The sequence below is a fragment of the Planococcus citri genome, chromosome 1 (genome assembly GCF_950023065.1).
Source record: "Planococcus citri chromosome 1, ihPlaCitr1.1, whole genome shotgun sequence".
In the NCBI taxonomy this organism is placed as follows: domain Eukaryota; kingdom Metazoa; phylum Arthropoda; class Insecta; order Hemiptera; family Pseudococcidae; genus Planococcus; species Planococcus citri.
The window spans coordinates 55,821,879-55,838,492 of record NC_088677.1 but is presented as its reverse complement, the minus strand read 5'-3'; the positions used below and the strand labels follow the sequence as shown (position 1 = coordinate 55,838,492).

At 33.2% G+C, this 16,614-nt stretch overlaps 2 protein-coding genes across 12 annotated transcripts in view; one reads left to right on the top strand and one right to left on the bottom strand.

Moving 5' to 3' along the window:
• LOC135832935 (sphingomyelin phosphodiesterase) overlaps positions 1 to 16,614 on the top strand; it is a 40,286-nt gene that overhangs the window by 21,281 nt on the left and 2,391 nt on the right. For 6 of the 8 annotated variants that reach the window (XM_065346482.1, XM_065346483.1, XM_065346484.1 and 3 more), the window contains 13 exons: positions 3,585 to 3,738; positions 3,891 to 4,096; positions 11,178 to 11,355; positions 11,465 to 11,598; positions 12,259 to 12,426; positions 12,520 to 12,747; positions 12,842 to 13,014; positions 13,087 to 13,278; positions 13,365 to 13,535; positions 13,673 to 13,865; positions 13,960 to 14,144; positions 14,814 to 14,999; positions 15,452 to 16,086. In XM_065346482.1, the coding sequence (XP_065202554.1) occupies positions 3,660 to 3,738; positions 3,891 to 4,096; positions 11,178 to 11,355; positions 11,465 to 11,598; positions 12,259 to 12,426; positions 12,520 to 12,747; positions 12,842 to 13,014; positions 13,087 to 13,278; positions 13,365 to 13,535; positions 13,673 to 13,865; positions 13,960 to 14,144; positions 14,814 to 14,999; positions 15,452 to 15,698 (2,340 nt within the window). In that variant the 5' untranslated portion in view covers positions 3,585 to 3,659 and the 3' untranslated portion in view covers positions 15,699 to 16,086. Of the gene's footprint in view, positions 1 to 3,324; positions 3,441 to 3,584; positions 3,739 to 3,890; positions 4,097 to 11,177; positions 11,356 to 11,464; positions 11,599 to 12,258; positions 12,427 to 12,519; positions 12,748 to 12,841; positions 13,015 to 13,086; positions 13,279 to 13,364; positions 13,536 to 13,672; positions 13,866 to 13,959; positions 14,145 to 14,813; positions 15,000 to 15,451; positions 16,087 to 16,614 lie in introns of those variants that run through there. The other 2 variants (XM_065346488.1, XM_065346489.1) reach the window with 2 other exon arrangements.
• On the bottom strand, positions 7,926 to 9,703 carry LOC135832943 (natterin-3-like). Of its 4 annotated transcripts, none has more exons than XM_065346501.1 (5): positions 9,552 to 9,703; positions 9,246 to 9,339; positions 8,501 to 8,765; positions 8,265 to 8,408; positions 7,926 to 8,190 (listed from the first exon to the last, which is right to left on the bottom strand). In XM_065346501.1, exons 3-5 carry the CDS (start codon positions 8,702 to 8,704, stop codon positions 8,176 to 8,178), a joined length of 363 nt encoding a protein of 120 aa, XP_065202573.1. In that variant the 5' UTR covers positions 8,705 to 8,765; positions 9,246 to 9,339; positions 9,552 to 9,703; the 3' UTR covers positions 7,926 to 8,175. The 4 variants fall into 4 exon arrangements, with proteins under 4 accessions (XP_065202573.1, XP_065202570.1, XP_065202572.1 ...); XM_065346498.1 differs by having other exon boundaries at positions 7,926 to 8,161; positions 9,552 to 9,702; XM_065346500.1 differs by having other exon boundaries at positions 7,926 to 8,161; positions 8,501 to 8,762; positions 9,552 to 9,702.

Genomic DNA, 16,614 nt, shown 5'->3' with positions numbered 1-16,614 from the left:
TGGATTTATTTACTTGTCGTGGCAGTGGCAGATAAAGATGATACTTTGGCATATATTTTTTTACGCGTGTTCATATTTATTGGAAAATTTTAACGAGAGACTCGTGGTGCGTGAAACGTGAAGATGTGATTTTTTTTTTTCTTCGTATAGTCGTGAGAATTCGGATTGAGGAAGCGTGATGGAAGAAGGCTCGTCGAGGTGGTAAGTAGAAGTACGAAGGTAATGTCGTGCCTCGTGCGAGTGCATTTCTTGTATGCATTTTACTGATTTTAGTCCGGTTTTCAATCGAGTTTAAAAGGTAGACCTTCGACTTTCGAGGTATCTGTTTGAAAATTCGTTTTTCCTGGTTTTCATGCAGGTTGCTTAGGAGTTGGTAGGTTTTGAAGGGGCTATTGAGCTGTGCATTAAAAATAAAATGTTTCATGTTTATCGGGTTGGATAAAATATTACTTTTTCAAAATTAAAATAGGGCACACATCTCTCAAAAAAAAATTTTTTACTCTCCTACATTTTTAACGTATTGAATTTATTCTACATTTCTGATTTCTAAGATCAAAAAAAAGTGTCATTTTATGACCTCATTTTTCCTTTGCCACGTTTTAGGAATCACAGGATGTCTGATAAATTCTGAAAGTGATAAAAGTGCTGAAAATATCTTGCATTTGGACTCAAGTTTTCAGATTTTCATTGAGACATTTTTTTTGTAATTTTTAAAAATTTTGTTCAATTTTTATTACTTAATTTTTTTTTGAGCATATGTGTAAAATATCTTTACTGAATTATTTATGGTTCTTTATTTCCGGTCGTTTTTAATTTAGAGCTTACAATTGACTTCATTTCTAAATACATGAGATCCACTTTCAATTGAGTCCAATATTATTAAAAATCAGGATTTTAAAAAGAAACACATTCCAAAATCTCAACATTGAAAATTTGTTATCTAAAGCACATTTTTAAAAATTTTTAAATTCTTCTATTTTTTAAGCATTTTTTTCCGGAAGAGCTGGCAATTACTTTTTAAATGAAATAGGTATCCCTTTTTTCAGGGAAACCTAATCAAAATTTGCTACATAACCAAACTAAAATTAACCAGCCAAATCCGAATTTTATTATTTTCAGTCAATTTAGAGACTCGTGTGGAATTTTCATTTCTTTTCTTTCGTTTCTTTTTCATAAATCAGAATCCTACTAAAGTCGTATGGATTTCTAAAAATTTGATTTTTGTTAAATTTCGATATGCCAACGCTGAAATCCGCCGTTCCAACGAAGTCCAACCAATAATTTGCAGGTATACCAGATTTCATAATCTGAAAAAAAAGCGAAAATGAATAAATTTGTCAGTTAGTAGCCTATGGGATAATTTTTCTTTCGTATTACTGACCACTCAATTTGGATTCTCATAAAAATAATATTTTTTCACCTCAAAAATTATTCATTACGAATTTTTTAGTTTTCCAGGAGGGGGGGTGAGGGGAGGGAAAAGTGCATAAAAAATTCATTTTTGCAGTTTTTCCAAGTCCTGGGAAAAAGTTCATAATTGGATGCAAATGAAAATGATCACTGTTCTTCAACTTTACAATTTTCAAATTTTGAAAAAATTACCAAAAACCGAAAAATTTATCTTTTTTTGCTAGGAAGGTCTTGGAAATTGTTTCTTTTCACAAATCTCATTTCCATATGGAGAAGAAAATAGGGCCAATGTTTCAAAATCTCCTGATAAGTAATTCCTTTCTGAATTTGAAAATTTATTTCTAGAAAATTGTTGATAAATTTTTCTGAACATTGCAATTTTTGGTAAGGAAGCAATACTCGTGTTTTTGAACTGAATGGAAAATTAATTCCTCTTTCTATTACGTACCTCCTCTAGAAATGAAAATTTTTTCATTTCCTTTCGTTATTTGAACCCTCCAATATGATTTTTGATTATTTTAATCAATGACGTTTTCTAGCAATTAAATTATAGGAAAACTTGTACAACGAGACTGTTAATCGTACTTCAAATTTCGAATGAAAAATGAATCAAAAATGGTAAAATCGATTCAATTTTCGACCCAGTTGGGGTAAGTTTCATCGAAAGTGTATGTACCTACTTGATGAGCCAGAGTAATCAAGTTGGGGGGGAGGGGGTAATTTAGCATTTTGACAAATTTAATGCAGGTTTTTAAAAAAATTCTATGGGGTATTGATTTTGATTTTTACGTTCGCTTTTACCTGTATTTTCGAATATGATTGTAAAAAAAAACTAAAAAAAAAAAATTGATAAAAATTGAAAAAAAAAATTCAGAATTTTCTTGCGGAAGGTTCGTAATTTTTACTCGTAATATTTTTCACTAGAAAATAACTTCAAAATTCGGATCGTTTTCAAGAATTATTTCAAAAGTAGTGCTCAAAAAATGAATTGAAAATTTTTGAAAAACTTCGAATTTTTTCATTTTTTTGAAGCAATTTCCGACTATTTGATGTGTTTTCTTGAATTTTAGAGAAAAGGAATCGTGTTGGAGGAGATTTTTTTATTTGTTTTCCAAAGCTGTGATGGGGTTCCTTCTTAAAATGAATCTTTTTTGAATAGGTATTTTAAAATTGTACCTCTTTTAAATTTCGCCTTAGGACTATACGATTTAGAAATACAGAGAATATAATAAAAATACCATTGGCAAAGTTTAATGTTCGACAACGATCGCTTCTGACTGCCTCCTCATAAGCATTCTGTGCATTATTTTTTTTTCACGGGTTTCCCCACATTCAGCCTTACCACCCATTTGCTGTTGATTACAATCATTATTATTTATTGGAACACTTAAATCTAAAATGAACCACAAAAATGAGTCATTTTGTTAGAAGAATGAATGAAACGAAATTTCATTCATTGATTCGTCGCAGAAAATTTGAAGAATAAACGCAGATTAGAAGACAATACTCGCAGCTTCGTTTATCTCGACCACTGGTGTTTTCTTATCACTGCTAAATTATTATCTGAAAATCGGTTACGTAATACATTGAAAATTATCTACTTATGCTGCATTTACTTATTTTATCTACTCGTGCTTTGAATTGACTCACAATTCTACATTCTACAATCGATAATATGTATAAAAATACCTAAGGAGAAAAATATTTACTCCGTAGGATACGTGGCTTATTTTTATTCAGGATAGTTTCCATAGTTTTATCGTACTAATACCCACTACGTTGCTAATTTATGCGATAATTTTATTTTGATGAGAATATAAGTATACAGACGAGTTGGAAATATGTATTCGTAATGCGGTTTTTCTCAATTTTTAAATCATAAATGAGTACAAACGAGTAGCATATTTTCTTGTACAATGATTCCGATGGTCGATCTCGATGGTTAACCGCAGTGTTGGGCGTTGATGGGTGCAAGTTGCTTGTTTTTCTCGCGTGTACCTATTTGATGAAATCTTCTTATTCGAAATACGGTATTATTCGATTAATTATATCTACCAAAATAATAAATAGTTACACGGGTATTTACATTTCGAAAGATATACTTACATGTTTACTTTTTAATAAACCGAACGAATTAATAACGGAGTTTGTAATACGCTGGTGTTTTCTTGCAGCTGGGATTCGTTCATCCATTACTCGGTAAAAATTGCAGAGGAAATCCTCTAGCAGCTGAAGCGTCACATTATATTATGCGCTGGACGTTCATACCATGCGCTGTTATTGTGCGAGTTCTGCTTCTTGCAGTTCTATTCCTTATTTCGGTGACAGGTAAGCAAATATGTACACACTTGTTTTACATTGACCTTACAATATCGAGGTGCCTTACACCTACTCGTAGCTTGTTCGTTTATGATGTATTTCGTTGGCCATCAATCACGTCATCGAACCTACAATTTCCATCGTCTGTTACATGTGTGTAGGAAATCCGCTAAAATGGCGCAATGTAGAATTAAACACGACGACCCGTGCAGATGACCCGGTTTGGCAAGAATTAGTCATTTGGAGTAACGAAACCTTAAACGATCAACCTCTACTTAGTAATGGAATCCGAAACCATACCGTCTCTCCTGTGCTCAGCGCTGAACAATTGGAAAATCAAACCATCGAACAGTTTAAATTGCTTAAGGTAAAATTTTATTGTTTATTTTGAAATTAATAGGTACCTACTTATGATATTTTAGCAGCAATAGGTACTGACGAATGAATGAGGAAACCATCGAGTTTGATTTTAATAAACTGCTGTTTTTATTTATCAAATTTTCACCTTGCCAAACACGCTCGTGTGTGTGTGTGTTTGCATTTTTTTTTTTTTTTGCTCAATGGCTCAGCTCTAAGAAATGAGATCGGAATATGAATGAGTGTTTTAAAACATTCGAATATCATCGTTGCTCATTAGTATTCTCTTGGATGAAACTAACTTTGAAATTGATTCGTCTACTACGAGTATATAAATGATGGGGTTTTTAAACGTGCCACGCATCGTTTATTATACGAATACCTAGTGTATGAAAATTGATATTGTTAGCGACTTGGAGTGAAATAAATATTGCAAATTTCGATTTCAACGCACATTTTCTATTCTAATTGATCGTTTGTGTTGCTGTAGAAGTGTTTTTGCGCAACGAGGCTTTGGGAAATTTTTTATTTTTTTCGTATCCATGTTTTCTCGGTCTATATGTTTCTCAAAATTTGACCGTAGAATACCTACCTACCTACCTATATTTTAACTACATTTCTCCGTTTTTAAATTCGTTTGCTTTTCTCTCGATGACTTTCCTGGGAGTTTTGATTAAATTGAAGCCCCCCTCCCCCCCCCCATCTCGAGATAGTTATATTATAGCAACTTTCAAGCCCATCTGGAATTCCTAACAAAAGTTCGTTTTCTTCTAGGATACTGGAATCCGTGCTATTATCATTGGTATATGTGTAGATGCTCTAAATTGACTGAATAGTGCTTATAATAGATTCATAAGATCTATTTTAGGAACCACAAGAAATGTCCAGGAAATTTTCCCTGAAATGAACGATTTTAAAATTTTTTTAAAACAGGAACGTGATTATTAACTTGTTAAAATTGAAAAACGCCCTTTTCAACTTGTCTTCTTGAACTTGCGGTTCATCTGCACTAATTGTCTCTCAAAGTCGAATTTAGTATCAGAATTGAATTTCCTTTTCTAATTAAAGAAGTTATTCCAAAGAGCTGGAGAAGAGTCAAATTTTACTGAAGGATTCGGATTAATTTGTAAGCGGTCCTGATAAATTCTAGTGGTGGAATGGAATTCGTATTCAGCATAGAAATCACTTTTTAAATTTCCATCTTGAGATTCTTTTTATAAAAGAAATTGAAAAATCAACTCTGACAGCTCAAAATTCGATTCTGAGATGTGGTTTACATGTTTTTTTTTGGCCTATGAATTTCGTCCATTTTTTTTACTGGAAATATGGGTACCATGAGATAATATATGAAAAATTCCATCTGTCCTGTTGAAAATCAAGGATAGAAGGATTTTCCTCTAGGTCCTGAAATTTTTGGGATCCAACCCCATCCAATAAGAAGTTTGAAATTACCTATTTACGAATAATTAATATTTTAAAAATATATTTTGATCTGTAATTATTCTAAATTAAAATGGAGCTTATGATCGTAATTTTTCGAAGAGCCTGAAGACTATGCTCCAAATTCTCGGGAACCGTAGAATGCTCTAAAATTTTGGAGCCATGAACCCTCGAACTCTTGCAGTCCCAAAACCAAAGATTTAATACTTTTTTTACTATGTATTTTTTAATACTTTCAGATGAAATTAGCGATAGATCTACTCTACATAAATACTTTCAACTTCTCATGAAAAATAACAAATTATTTAATACGTTTTACCATATTTTCTATTCACTGAAAATGATTCTTCGAAGGATCTGGCACCTGCAGGGCTCAAATTCATGGGACCCTTCGAAAACTTGTCAAAATCAAAACTAAAGCAGAACAATGTCATTTAAAAAAAAATCAATTATTATTATTATTATTATTTTTTTTTGAAAATTGCACTACATACTTGGTTGGAATTTAGGCTATTTGAGTCAAAAATAAGACCCTACAAATTTTTCTTGTAGGTAGTAAGTATTTTTTGAATTAAAAATTTGAAAAATTGCAATTATTTGACCGGTATCTAAAAGCAATATTTTTTCGAAATTTCGCCCCTCGTTTCGCTCTCAAATTTAATGACTGTGTTTCCAATGCCTAAATTTTTTAAAAAGTCGAAGAAAATAAAAACATTCCCAGAACATTATTTTTTGGCGGATAAGGGGGAAGAGGTAATATTCGAAGCAAAAATCTGATATACCTATTCTACTTTTCTGAGAACTTCAATCAACTGAAATATTTTCTGATTAATCGTCAGTTTTTATTCTGAAGGGAAGTTGAAAATTATTATTCTATACTAAATAAAACCTTCAATGCAATCTCGGCAATGATACCGAGGTATCTACTAATATGTTTATTGTTTCGTGATCTGTTGAAGACTAGGAAATGCATTTAACGCGTATTATTTTCCGGTTTTAATTAATCTTGATATTCGTAATGTGTGAAAATAAACATCGAGTAGCGTATAATTGATAGAAATGCACTTATATGTATTTGGTATAATGAGCCATAAAACGCAGAGAATGAAAGGTAGGAAGAATAGGCAGTAATTTTTACCATAATTTTTCGTTTGTTCAACTTTTAAGTAAGGTCATCATCATCATCTACAGCATCATCATCATCATCATCATTATAATTATTGTATTCGTATTAAAATGAGCCCAGTCACCCAATAATATTTTTATAGCTTGAGGTAGTTGAGGTACATGGGATAGTTTATAATTTGGAACTGTCTCACGAGGAAACTTCACGAATCAGCCATACACATAGGTTACCTTTTCGAAATGATATTAGTAGGTTACGTTTTCAGTATCTACCAAATTGGATCTATAAGCTAGTCTATGAAAGAGTTCTCAATTTTTCCAAAACTTTTATTTTTTTAATCTTCATATACCTACGCCTGCGATTTTTAGCACATTTCCTCTCAATTTCATATCATCCCATGTTCAGGTTGTGAGAGGAGGGAGTGGATTACTTAACTGGGGCCGAATAGATGATAATTTATCAAGTTTACCGTATAATGTAGATCAAAAGACCATACCCACTTCTATTACCTAAGGACAGAGTAATTAAAAAGCTCCAAGTTCGTCATTCCCAGACTCACAGAATAGTAATCAATAACACTACGCGTTTGTGTTTTAACTGATTTAATTAAACGAATATTATCGAATTTTCCGAAGCTTAACAAATTTTCCGAATAATCATACTTGTCGCGAATCACACGAACTCGCACCAAGACGATTCATAAAGATACTGAAGTTGTTATCAGAACTCTGTACAAAGTACATCATTCTTCACCCCCCGAAGGGAAAAGAGAGGAAAACACAGCTAGTTACACTAGCAGTGTGGCCATATTCCTGCCTGTAACAAGGTTTTGACATTTTAAGGAAATCTCAACTCATTACATAATTAAAAATTTTTTCTCATTTATGAAATGTAATTTTTTTTCAAATTTCTAAATTTTTTATGACGATTGTGGAATGAATTGTTGATTTCAAAAATTGATGTTTTAGAATTACTGTTGGACAATTTTTTTCACGGGATGATTTTGAATAGAGTTAGTAGCGATTGCGGAGAGATTTCCGAGTATATGTGAATTATCATCTGCTTACGTTCATTTCAATGAGTAATTTATATCCGTTAGTATAAGATAAGGAAAAAAATCCATTTACGTAATTTTCATGAGAAATGAACCATCGGAATTTAATTTTTTAATTCGCAGCAATTTTAATTTATTTGAAAAGTCATTCGCCTATAGAAATTATTATTCATCGTGCAACTTTAGCCAAGAGGGCAGCTCAGCTAGTTTGAGAAAAAATAGTTGATTTCTCATTTATTTGTCTATAAGTAGGTATTTAATATGGCAACAATGCAATTTATGTTAGGTACTATCAATGAATATTTTTAAAAAATGAAAAAGGAAAAATAATAAATTAGGCAGATGAAAATGTTCGCCATTTCTCAATAGTTGTAGTGTATTGCAACTTCGTAATCTTTGCAGGCAACTTCTTTACCTCCAAATGAAATGTACGTACATCTATGACTTGGGTGTACCTAATAAAACAAAGTTAAGAGATACACACCTGGGCATTTAAATTTAAAAACGTAACGTCGAAAATCTAGTTAATAGATTGAAATCGATTACAAATTAGCGTACCTTTCCAGGAATCAAACCACCACTATGTAAAGCTCGACCAATATAAAGTTTTTCTCCATTACGCGTTTGTCCTGCCAGAATGGCATTGTGTGGTACTTGACCATTTGATGCATACTGCCAGGCAATATTTGTGCCACAAAGAACCTATGAAGGAAAAAAAATAATGAAATTACCACGCGAATATTTCTAGAGTAGTGCAGCTATCTTTGATTAAGCTAGGTGTAGGCATCTCTTACTTCGTAATTCGTTTTGGAATGTTCTCCTCCTGCGAATGCTACAAAAGCTGTTCTATACCTTGGTGCAATTTTAGCAGGCAACGTGTCACCTTCGTGGAAAGTTCTACCAGTGTATAACAGAGCACCGTCGATATCTTTACCTGCTACTACCGCACCATAAGGAACATTCCCGTGAGATGCGGAAATCCAATTGAATGAGCTCATGTTATTTTGCTCTGAGATTCGAGTCTCTTATCGGTAAATTTCAATCGAGAACGTAGTCCTGCTGGAATTAATTAAACGCTTTTATTATAGTTGAATTTATTGTGGAGGAATGATTTGAAAGTAACTTGAATATCTGCATTTAATTTTAAAATGAAGATGGTTTCATTTTATTTAATCAACTCGAAGTACCTAATTTGCAGCTTACTTCTGGAGGGGAAAAAAGCAAAACTCAAACACAAATCAAAATTTTTGTGTTGGAAGCTTTTATCTTATCAAATTTTTTAGTTTTTGGTTAGTATTTTAGTGAATTGTGAATTGTAATTCGTCCAAAGTATGTACATATGCTCAGGTGTCTCTATACCTTATAGGTAGTAACTGAGAGTGAGTGAAATATTTTGGATTTGATTAGTTACCTACTAAAATGACCACCTTGTTAGTTGACTTTTTGAATATTAGCGTAAATACTCGATCATATGCAAGACATGCGTCCAATATTATGATATTATACAATATCAATTAAGTTAATCGGGTAGGTACTTACTTAATATCGGTATGCAACGAATTCGTTTAGGAAATGGCACCTTCAGAGTTCAGTGTGTTCGCATCAACTGCGGTATTAAAAATAACCGTGCATACTGTTTAATCAAAATTACGAATAACATTTTATTTATATAGAATATCTTATCAGTTGAATAATGATAATTTCTCAGTACGTAGTGTTCTCTTAAGTACGTAAAAACCGAGAATAATCACTCAAATATATTTATATGAATATGAGTCAGATTCATCACCAAGATGCGAGATGATATTATGAAAATGAAAATTGATTGAATTAGGACTCACTTACTTGGTTGATAGTTTGATATACGTACAACGATTCAGTGACTATAGCTTCGTTCAGAAACACTAAAAGTAGTACTGACACAGACAGTACCGTCCACTGCAGCAATGTTATGAATGCAAATATGCTGGTATTTTCCCGAATTATCGCGTACATGGAATTTCTTATCACGTGAGCGTGATAGTCTTTAAAAAAATAGCTTGTGATCGCAGAAATATGAGTCAGCCACAAAGAAGCAAATTTATATTCATTTTTTTTCAATTTTTAGTGTAATTTTTTGGAATAAAGTTTTAGTTTTATCGTTTTTCTGACCAAAAAGTGACTTTTTGAATTGACACATTCAAATGTATTCAAAATTGTAGGTGCTAATTCATTTTTGATGGATTTTTGAAAATTCAAAAAATTCAAAAATGCAAACGATGACGATTTTTTTACTGTTTCTCAAAATCAATTCCCTCATTTTTAATTTTTAGCCCGTAGTTTGAAAATTTCCAATTTTAGGATATTGTGTAGACATCTTTCAGCGTGTTTTCATGTTTCTCCTGAAATTTAAAATCGTTATGGAAGCTTCAAAGTGACCAAAAATCTGTTGTTTTCAAATCGAGTGGTTGAGTGGACGTATCAGTCGATATCTTAACAAAAAACCTCTTGTGATGTGTATAGTTTTTGAAATTTTTATTTTTTTGGAATCTACAAATTGGCGGTTGGTCAAAAATTCACTTTTGAAATTACATTGCTGGCATTTTTCCAGTAATTTGAAATTTCTAGAAAAAATTCAAAAGTCGTCAGACACTACAGAATGGACTAAAACTAGAAGTTTTCGAATTGCGTGGTTGAAACCGAAATGAAGTAAAATATTCACGCTGGTTAATTTTGCTCAGAAAAAAAATATTTTATATATCATAACAGTTTTTTTTTTTTAGAATTTGAAAACATTAGTTTTGTAGTCATTTTGGAACTTCCATAGTAATTTGAATTATCTATTTGGAGAAAATTGAAGATCGCTGGAGGCTCCAGAATAGTCTAAAATTGAGAGGTTTCTGACTGAAGGTTTGAAGTGATGAACATATTTTATATGAAAAGATTATAAAATCGACATCAAAACAAATCCAAAAATGAATTTTAGCTCTCTAAATTTTGGTTTTGAAAGTTTTAAGACATTCAAAACCGAGTAGGTATATCAGTTCAAAACGTTCAAATTTTGATTGAAATTTGAATTTTTATACGTCTAACATACCGAATAGATCATTTTGCGATTTTAGGGCACCTTTTAGAAAAAAATTGAGCTAAAAAATACCTACCTTTTTTTTCACGTGAGTATGTCGAAATGCTCACTTTAGTTTGTCCGCTTCTTTCACTCCATCATTCAATTGCATTATTAATGAGTACCTATTGATAATCTGTTTGAGTGTTCTTAGTTAACTCAATATACATACGTCTCCAAGAGAAGTATTAGATTGTATAGGAATCTACCAGAGTTGGGATTACACACTCCCATCTCAGCAGTTACATTATTAAAAAAAAAAAAAAAATGAAAAAAACAAACCGTAAAATAAAACTTGTCGTATAGCTCGTATCCATTTCAAGCATTCTGTTGTATAATTATTATAATTTTATCGTCCTGATTCGCAGGTGAATTATTCGCAACTAGTTCGCGAAATCGACGAAGAACTCAAAGATGACCTGGGAAGCGGACGACACCTACCACGAATTGTGGACAAAACTCTACGTTTATTGAATCTCAAGCAAGTCATATCAGAAGTAGAAACCAGTGTTATGTCCAAAGTATCATGTACTGCTTGCAGAGCTGGTAAGAGCGTATTAAAAATATTATTCTAACGTGATACTAAACATTTGCAAATAAATTAAGTAGGTATAAATAAAAAATTGATAAACTATTACCTACGTTTGTTTCGCAGGAGTTGGATTACTATTGCATTACATAAGAACGGGCAAAACTACAGATGATATAATCAAGTTGTCGTTTCAATTTTGTGTCAGTTTAAATATTCAAACTCATCGAGTTTGCGATGGAATAACACAGCTTTTTGGCGTAAGTAAACCTGTAACCTTAGTATACCTTAGCTTTGTTGGATTCGATGTCGTGTCGGTCAACGGTCATTGGAAAATCCTTCCAAATGTTCGATAAATGGAAAAATCTTGTTGATACATTGTTGTATGTTAATACACGTAGATTTTATACGTACAAATATATTATATTTTCACCACACATCCCGACGAGTGAATATGCGCTGAAAATACCTGTTTGTTTTGTTTACAACCGGAACTTCCTCACTGGTGTTTTTTGAAGCTTAATGAGCTCGCGGTTGTGGTGTTTTATTTAATACCTACGTACGTATACGTACAATATTCCACGGTTCGAGTGATTCTTCCTAAAAAAAAAAAATCATCGAATACTTACTCCACGTCATCGTATGTAAATAACGATCCACGTTTTTGAATTATTAATCGTTGATATTCACGTGCCATTTCAATTATCACAACTAAAGGAAAAACTGAAAAAGAAAACGTGTTCGAATTATATGTTAATTAACTCAATTACCTAATTTCGGAATCGAGCCGACTAAATTAGACGTCTTAATCGTTCGATGCATGTAGAATATTTAGACAAAGCGAGGAAATATCCGTCAAATTACATGTACTTTTGTTATCAACGTTCAACGCTGATAATTAATTACGATAATTGTTTCAGGGGGAAGTTGTTTACGTTTTGAAAAGAATCACCATCGGTCCGGAAGAAATTTGTAGTTTTATAATCGGCGACGCCTGCGGTGACATTTATAATCCGACACACGAATGGAATGTGGTTTTCCCTCCTGTACCTAAACCAACGGTTGTTACGCCGCAACCTCCTAAAGAGGTACTAATTAGATGCTTATCAGTTTATGTTTAATTCTTTGAAGAGCCGCGAAGTTGGCTAGACGATTGTGCTAAATTTCTGAATGGTTTACAGATAGGATCTGGATCTTTCAAAGTATTACAATTATCTGATACTCATTTCGATCCTTATTACGAAGAAGGAACGAATGCAGAGTGTAACGAACCTTTGTGTTGTCGACTTACCAACGGACCGGCGAAAAATGTCGCCGATAGAGCTGGTCGTTGGGGAGATTACCGAAGATGCGATACACCCAAGAGAACCATCGATCATATGTTCCAGCATATATCATCTACTCATCCGGTATGTTCTACGGTTACGTACTTAGAATTAGAAATTATTATTTGATGAGAAAAGAAAATATGATTTATGTAAACGTACTTATCTTGCAATGTAGGATATTGATTACATCTTATGGACCGGTGATTTACCTCCACACGATATTTGGAATCAAACCCAAGAAGAAAATTTAAGCATACTGAAGCAAACCGTATCCCAAATGAGTACTCTATTCCCTGGTGTTCCTATTTTCCCAGCTTTAGGTAATCACGAATCGGCTCCTGTAAATAGGTAAGTGCATCATAGAGTAAAGTAAGATGATCTATTAAACGAAAAACTAACGTGGTTATATCGCTGTTACAGTTTTCCACCGCCGTTTATTCAAAATGATTACGCCATTAATTGGTTATACGATGAGCTAGATAAGCATTGGAGACAATGGTTACCTTCGTCTGTATCCAGAACGATTCGCAGAGGTGCATTTTATAGCGTTTTAGTCCGACCTGGTTTTAGAATTATTTCGCTCAATATGAACTATTGTAATAATAAGAATTGGTAAGATCAGTTCGAGTTGCTGGATTTGAAAAACTTCGAAGGTGTTTAGTGATTTCGATATCTATGATGTTATTTTCTTGTTACAGGTGGCTTTTAATGAATAGTACAGATCCGGCGAAGGAATTACAATGGTTTATATACGAATTACAAAGCGCCGAATTTAACGAAGAAAAAGTGCACGTTATAGGGCACATACCTCCTGGCCATGCTGATTGTCTGAAAGTTTGGAGTAGGAATTATTATTCTATTGTTACGAGGTAATGTTTTTTCAATTTTTTAGGTTTATTAATAAAAGAGCCGGGGTGCTGAGAACTAAGGATTTTCATTTTATTGATTAAATACTCATCTCGAGGTTTTTTATTTTAATTTTTTTGATGTGACTGTTTATTCGCAGATACGAATCGACCATCACTGCTCAGTTCTTCGGTCATACGCATTTCGACGAATTTCAGTTATTCTACGATCCAAAAGACCTAGGCCGAGCGGTCGGCGTATCTTACATTAGTCCTTCAGTTACCCCTTTCGTTAATTTGAATCCCGGTTATCGAGTTTATTACGTCGATGGCGACAGAGATCATTCGACCAGAGTGAGTAGCAGTGGAAAATAAGTTTCCATGTTTTTGTAGGTTACTTGTGTGATTCCCGATTTGAATTAAATATGTTTTGGTTATTTTTTCGCAGGCTGTGTTGGATCATGAAACGTGGGTGATGAATTTAAAAGAAGCCAATCTGTACGGGTATCCAATCTGGTACAAGTTGTACTCGGCCAGAGACGCTTATCAGATGCCCAATCTCACACCAACCGATTGGGATACTTTGGTGACCAAATTGGCCGAAAATGATCAGTTATTCGACCAATATTATAAGTAAGATTTTCACTGATGAGTTTACTCCACGTATTTGTATAATCAACTGCGCCTTTCTACCCCAATTTGTACTAGTTTTTGTGTTTGGTCGTTCAGAAGTTCTCAAACGCTTATAATTGTATTGTTTTTTGAGAGTTGTTGAAACGTTATAAAAACTTGTATTTTCGTTTTGAAAAAATTTTTCCGACTCAATAATGAGCTCAAAATTAGTAAATTTCGAAAAAGTAAAACTCACTGTCATAAAAATCTGTCTGCGGAAATGAATTCGTAGTGGCAAGCCGAAACGACTCGATTCACTCGAAATTTTTCTTTTGAAAAAAATAAAATAATCCATCGTATTTACGGCAAACTGGTTATGCAATTTTATTAACACAAGTCATCGCAATGCCTAGCCCAGTTATTCTAGGCATTTGAACTTGAAACATTTTAACGGGAAGGTGATTTTTTCAAAATGCTTGGAATACGGTTCTGAATAACACGCTAGATGGGGAGGGGGTGACAGTTTTCTAAAATTAGGTTTTTTACGCTTTCTCTGAAAATATGGTTCCTACGATGAAAATGGTTTGAAAAAAATTTATCCCACCTGAAATTTATGATAAAAAAGTTCTTATCACTTTTCATTTGGTGTGGCATGAATATTTACTTTGATGTTTTTTTTTCTGTTTTCAGACATTACTGGAAAAACTCTCCGGTCAAGCCAACCTGTGATTTAGAATGTAAAAAACGCATGATATGCGATTTACGTTCGGGTAGATCGCACGATCGTAAGACTTTCTGCCAAGAGATAGAAAGTAGAATAGACGCGAATCATCCAACCGGCTGGAAAGCGTGGCTTTACAATGGATTAGCATTATCGTACGTTTTAAAAGCTACCTCGTTTTCTTGGGTGATGGACTTTACCGAAACGAATTTCGATAATATGAATAAATGCATATTGTGATAACTGATAACAACCTACCTATGTATCTGAATAAGCTTGTTCTAAACGCGTATGACTGTGTAAATATCGCGTCTCGCTCTCTCTCTCTCTCTCTTTTATGATCTTTGCTGGTGGTTTTTATCTTGGTGACGGTTCGCGTGATCATTATCGTCGTCATCATCATCGTGGTCGTTGGCAGCATTTGATTGAAACCCATATACCCCATCATATTCAGTATTTCTCCTAAAGTCTTGAAGGTGATCTGTTCGAACGGTTATGGATGGTATTTCGCGTATTTCATCGACTCTAAGGGTTTTCTGGAGCTATATTGGTGGAATTGCGAACGTCCAATTGAAATAGATAATGATTGTGGGTGATTTTTTTGCAGTAATTCCACCTCAACAGATGAATACATGATGAACGACGAAGAGAATTTTACCGATTTTACTTTCATGTCGAGTGACGAGTACGATGGTACTACTACTGAGTATCCTGTTACCGAAAATATTCCAAAATCTGAACCCATTTCGGAAAGAACTCGAGAAAGTAACTCAGCATGTTTAGGGATACCGAGTTTTACCCTAGTTTCGTGTAGTACAATTTTACTCAAAATGTTTTCGTCGTATTTGAACTGAAAAAAAAAGTATGAAAACTTATTCTATGGCGAAAAATATCCTCAATTCCTTCTTTCAGTCGAGGATTTTCTCGTATTCGAATAATTTGTTCCCTTTCTTGCGAGGATTGTATGTAAGCTCTCTTTTCTCCTGTGCCTTTTTACTCCCCCGTCCCCTTTTTGTTAGCGAATCAACCTCGTTACAAGTATCGCTGTGATTGTAGAATAATTTTTAACTAAACGAAGTTCGCTTCGGCGTATCGTATATTTTATTTTTGTACATACTTGACTCTTTTAATCGCTAAATTACGTATTTATTTTGTTACAAATCTGATTTTGTATCATTGTTACCAATTTAGTACCTATACCTATTGCTACCTACCGAATAAACGTAAACATTATTTAGCCGACGATGAAGGATGATTTTCTTTCTGTTCTTTCTCTGTATGCTGAATATATACCGTTTATTTTACTCATCGATCGAGTATCTGTCTCTTGTATAGTATACGCGTAAACCTTAGCTTAGCTACCTGTGAAGATTGATATCGTTATGTAACGAAAACGACGATGACGAGTTGAAAAATCAATCCATAAACACGTACAAATTAATTATTAAACGCGAGATTCTGATTACTGTAATTTTACTAGGTATACCTGTGCACAGTATTTTTTCGCTAGTTAATAAATTACATCGAATGTTTCGTAAACTTAAACCGGAGCGTCGAACAATTGAAAGATATTCTTCAATGTCAAGGTTATCTATTTTGTGTTTTAATGAATAAGTTTTACATAGAGGTACCTAAGAAAGCGAAGCTTACCTAACCATGTTTTATTAATATTTATACATCGTGTTTCCAACTTTTTTCTTCATTTTCTTTCTGCATTCTCATTTCGAGAAAGTGCTATTAAATTTATCTTTGGGTGATTTTCTATAAAAA

What these genes read in the sequence shown, in the direction of transcription:
- LOC135832943 (XM_065346498.1), bottom strand. Translation starts at nt 8,704, where the DNA reads ATGAGCTCATTCAATTGGATTTCCGCATCTCACGGGAATGTTCCTTAT. An exon ending in ATTCCAAAACGAATTACGAA is followed by an intron (nt 8,409 to 8,500) that starts GTAAGAGATGCC and finishes TTTCCTTCATAG; the next exon opens with GTTCTTTGTGGCACAAATAT. An exon ending in GTGGTTTGATTCCTGGAAAG is followed by an intron (nt 8,162 to 8,264) that starts GTACGCTAATTT and finishes TTGTTTTATTAG; the next exon opens with GTACACCCAAGTCATAGATG.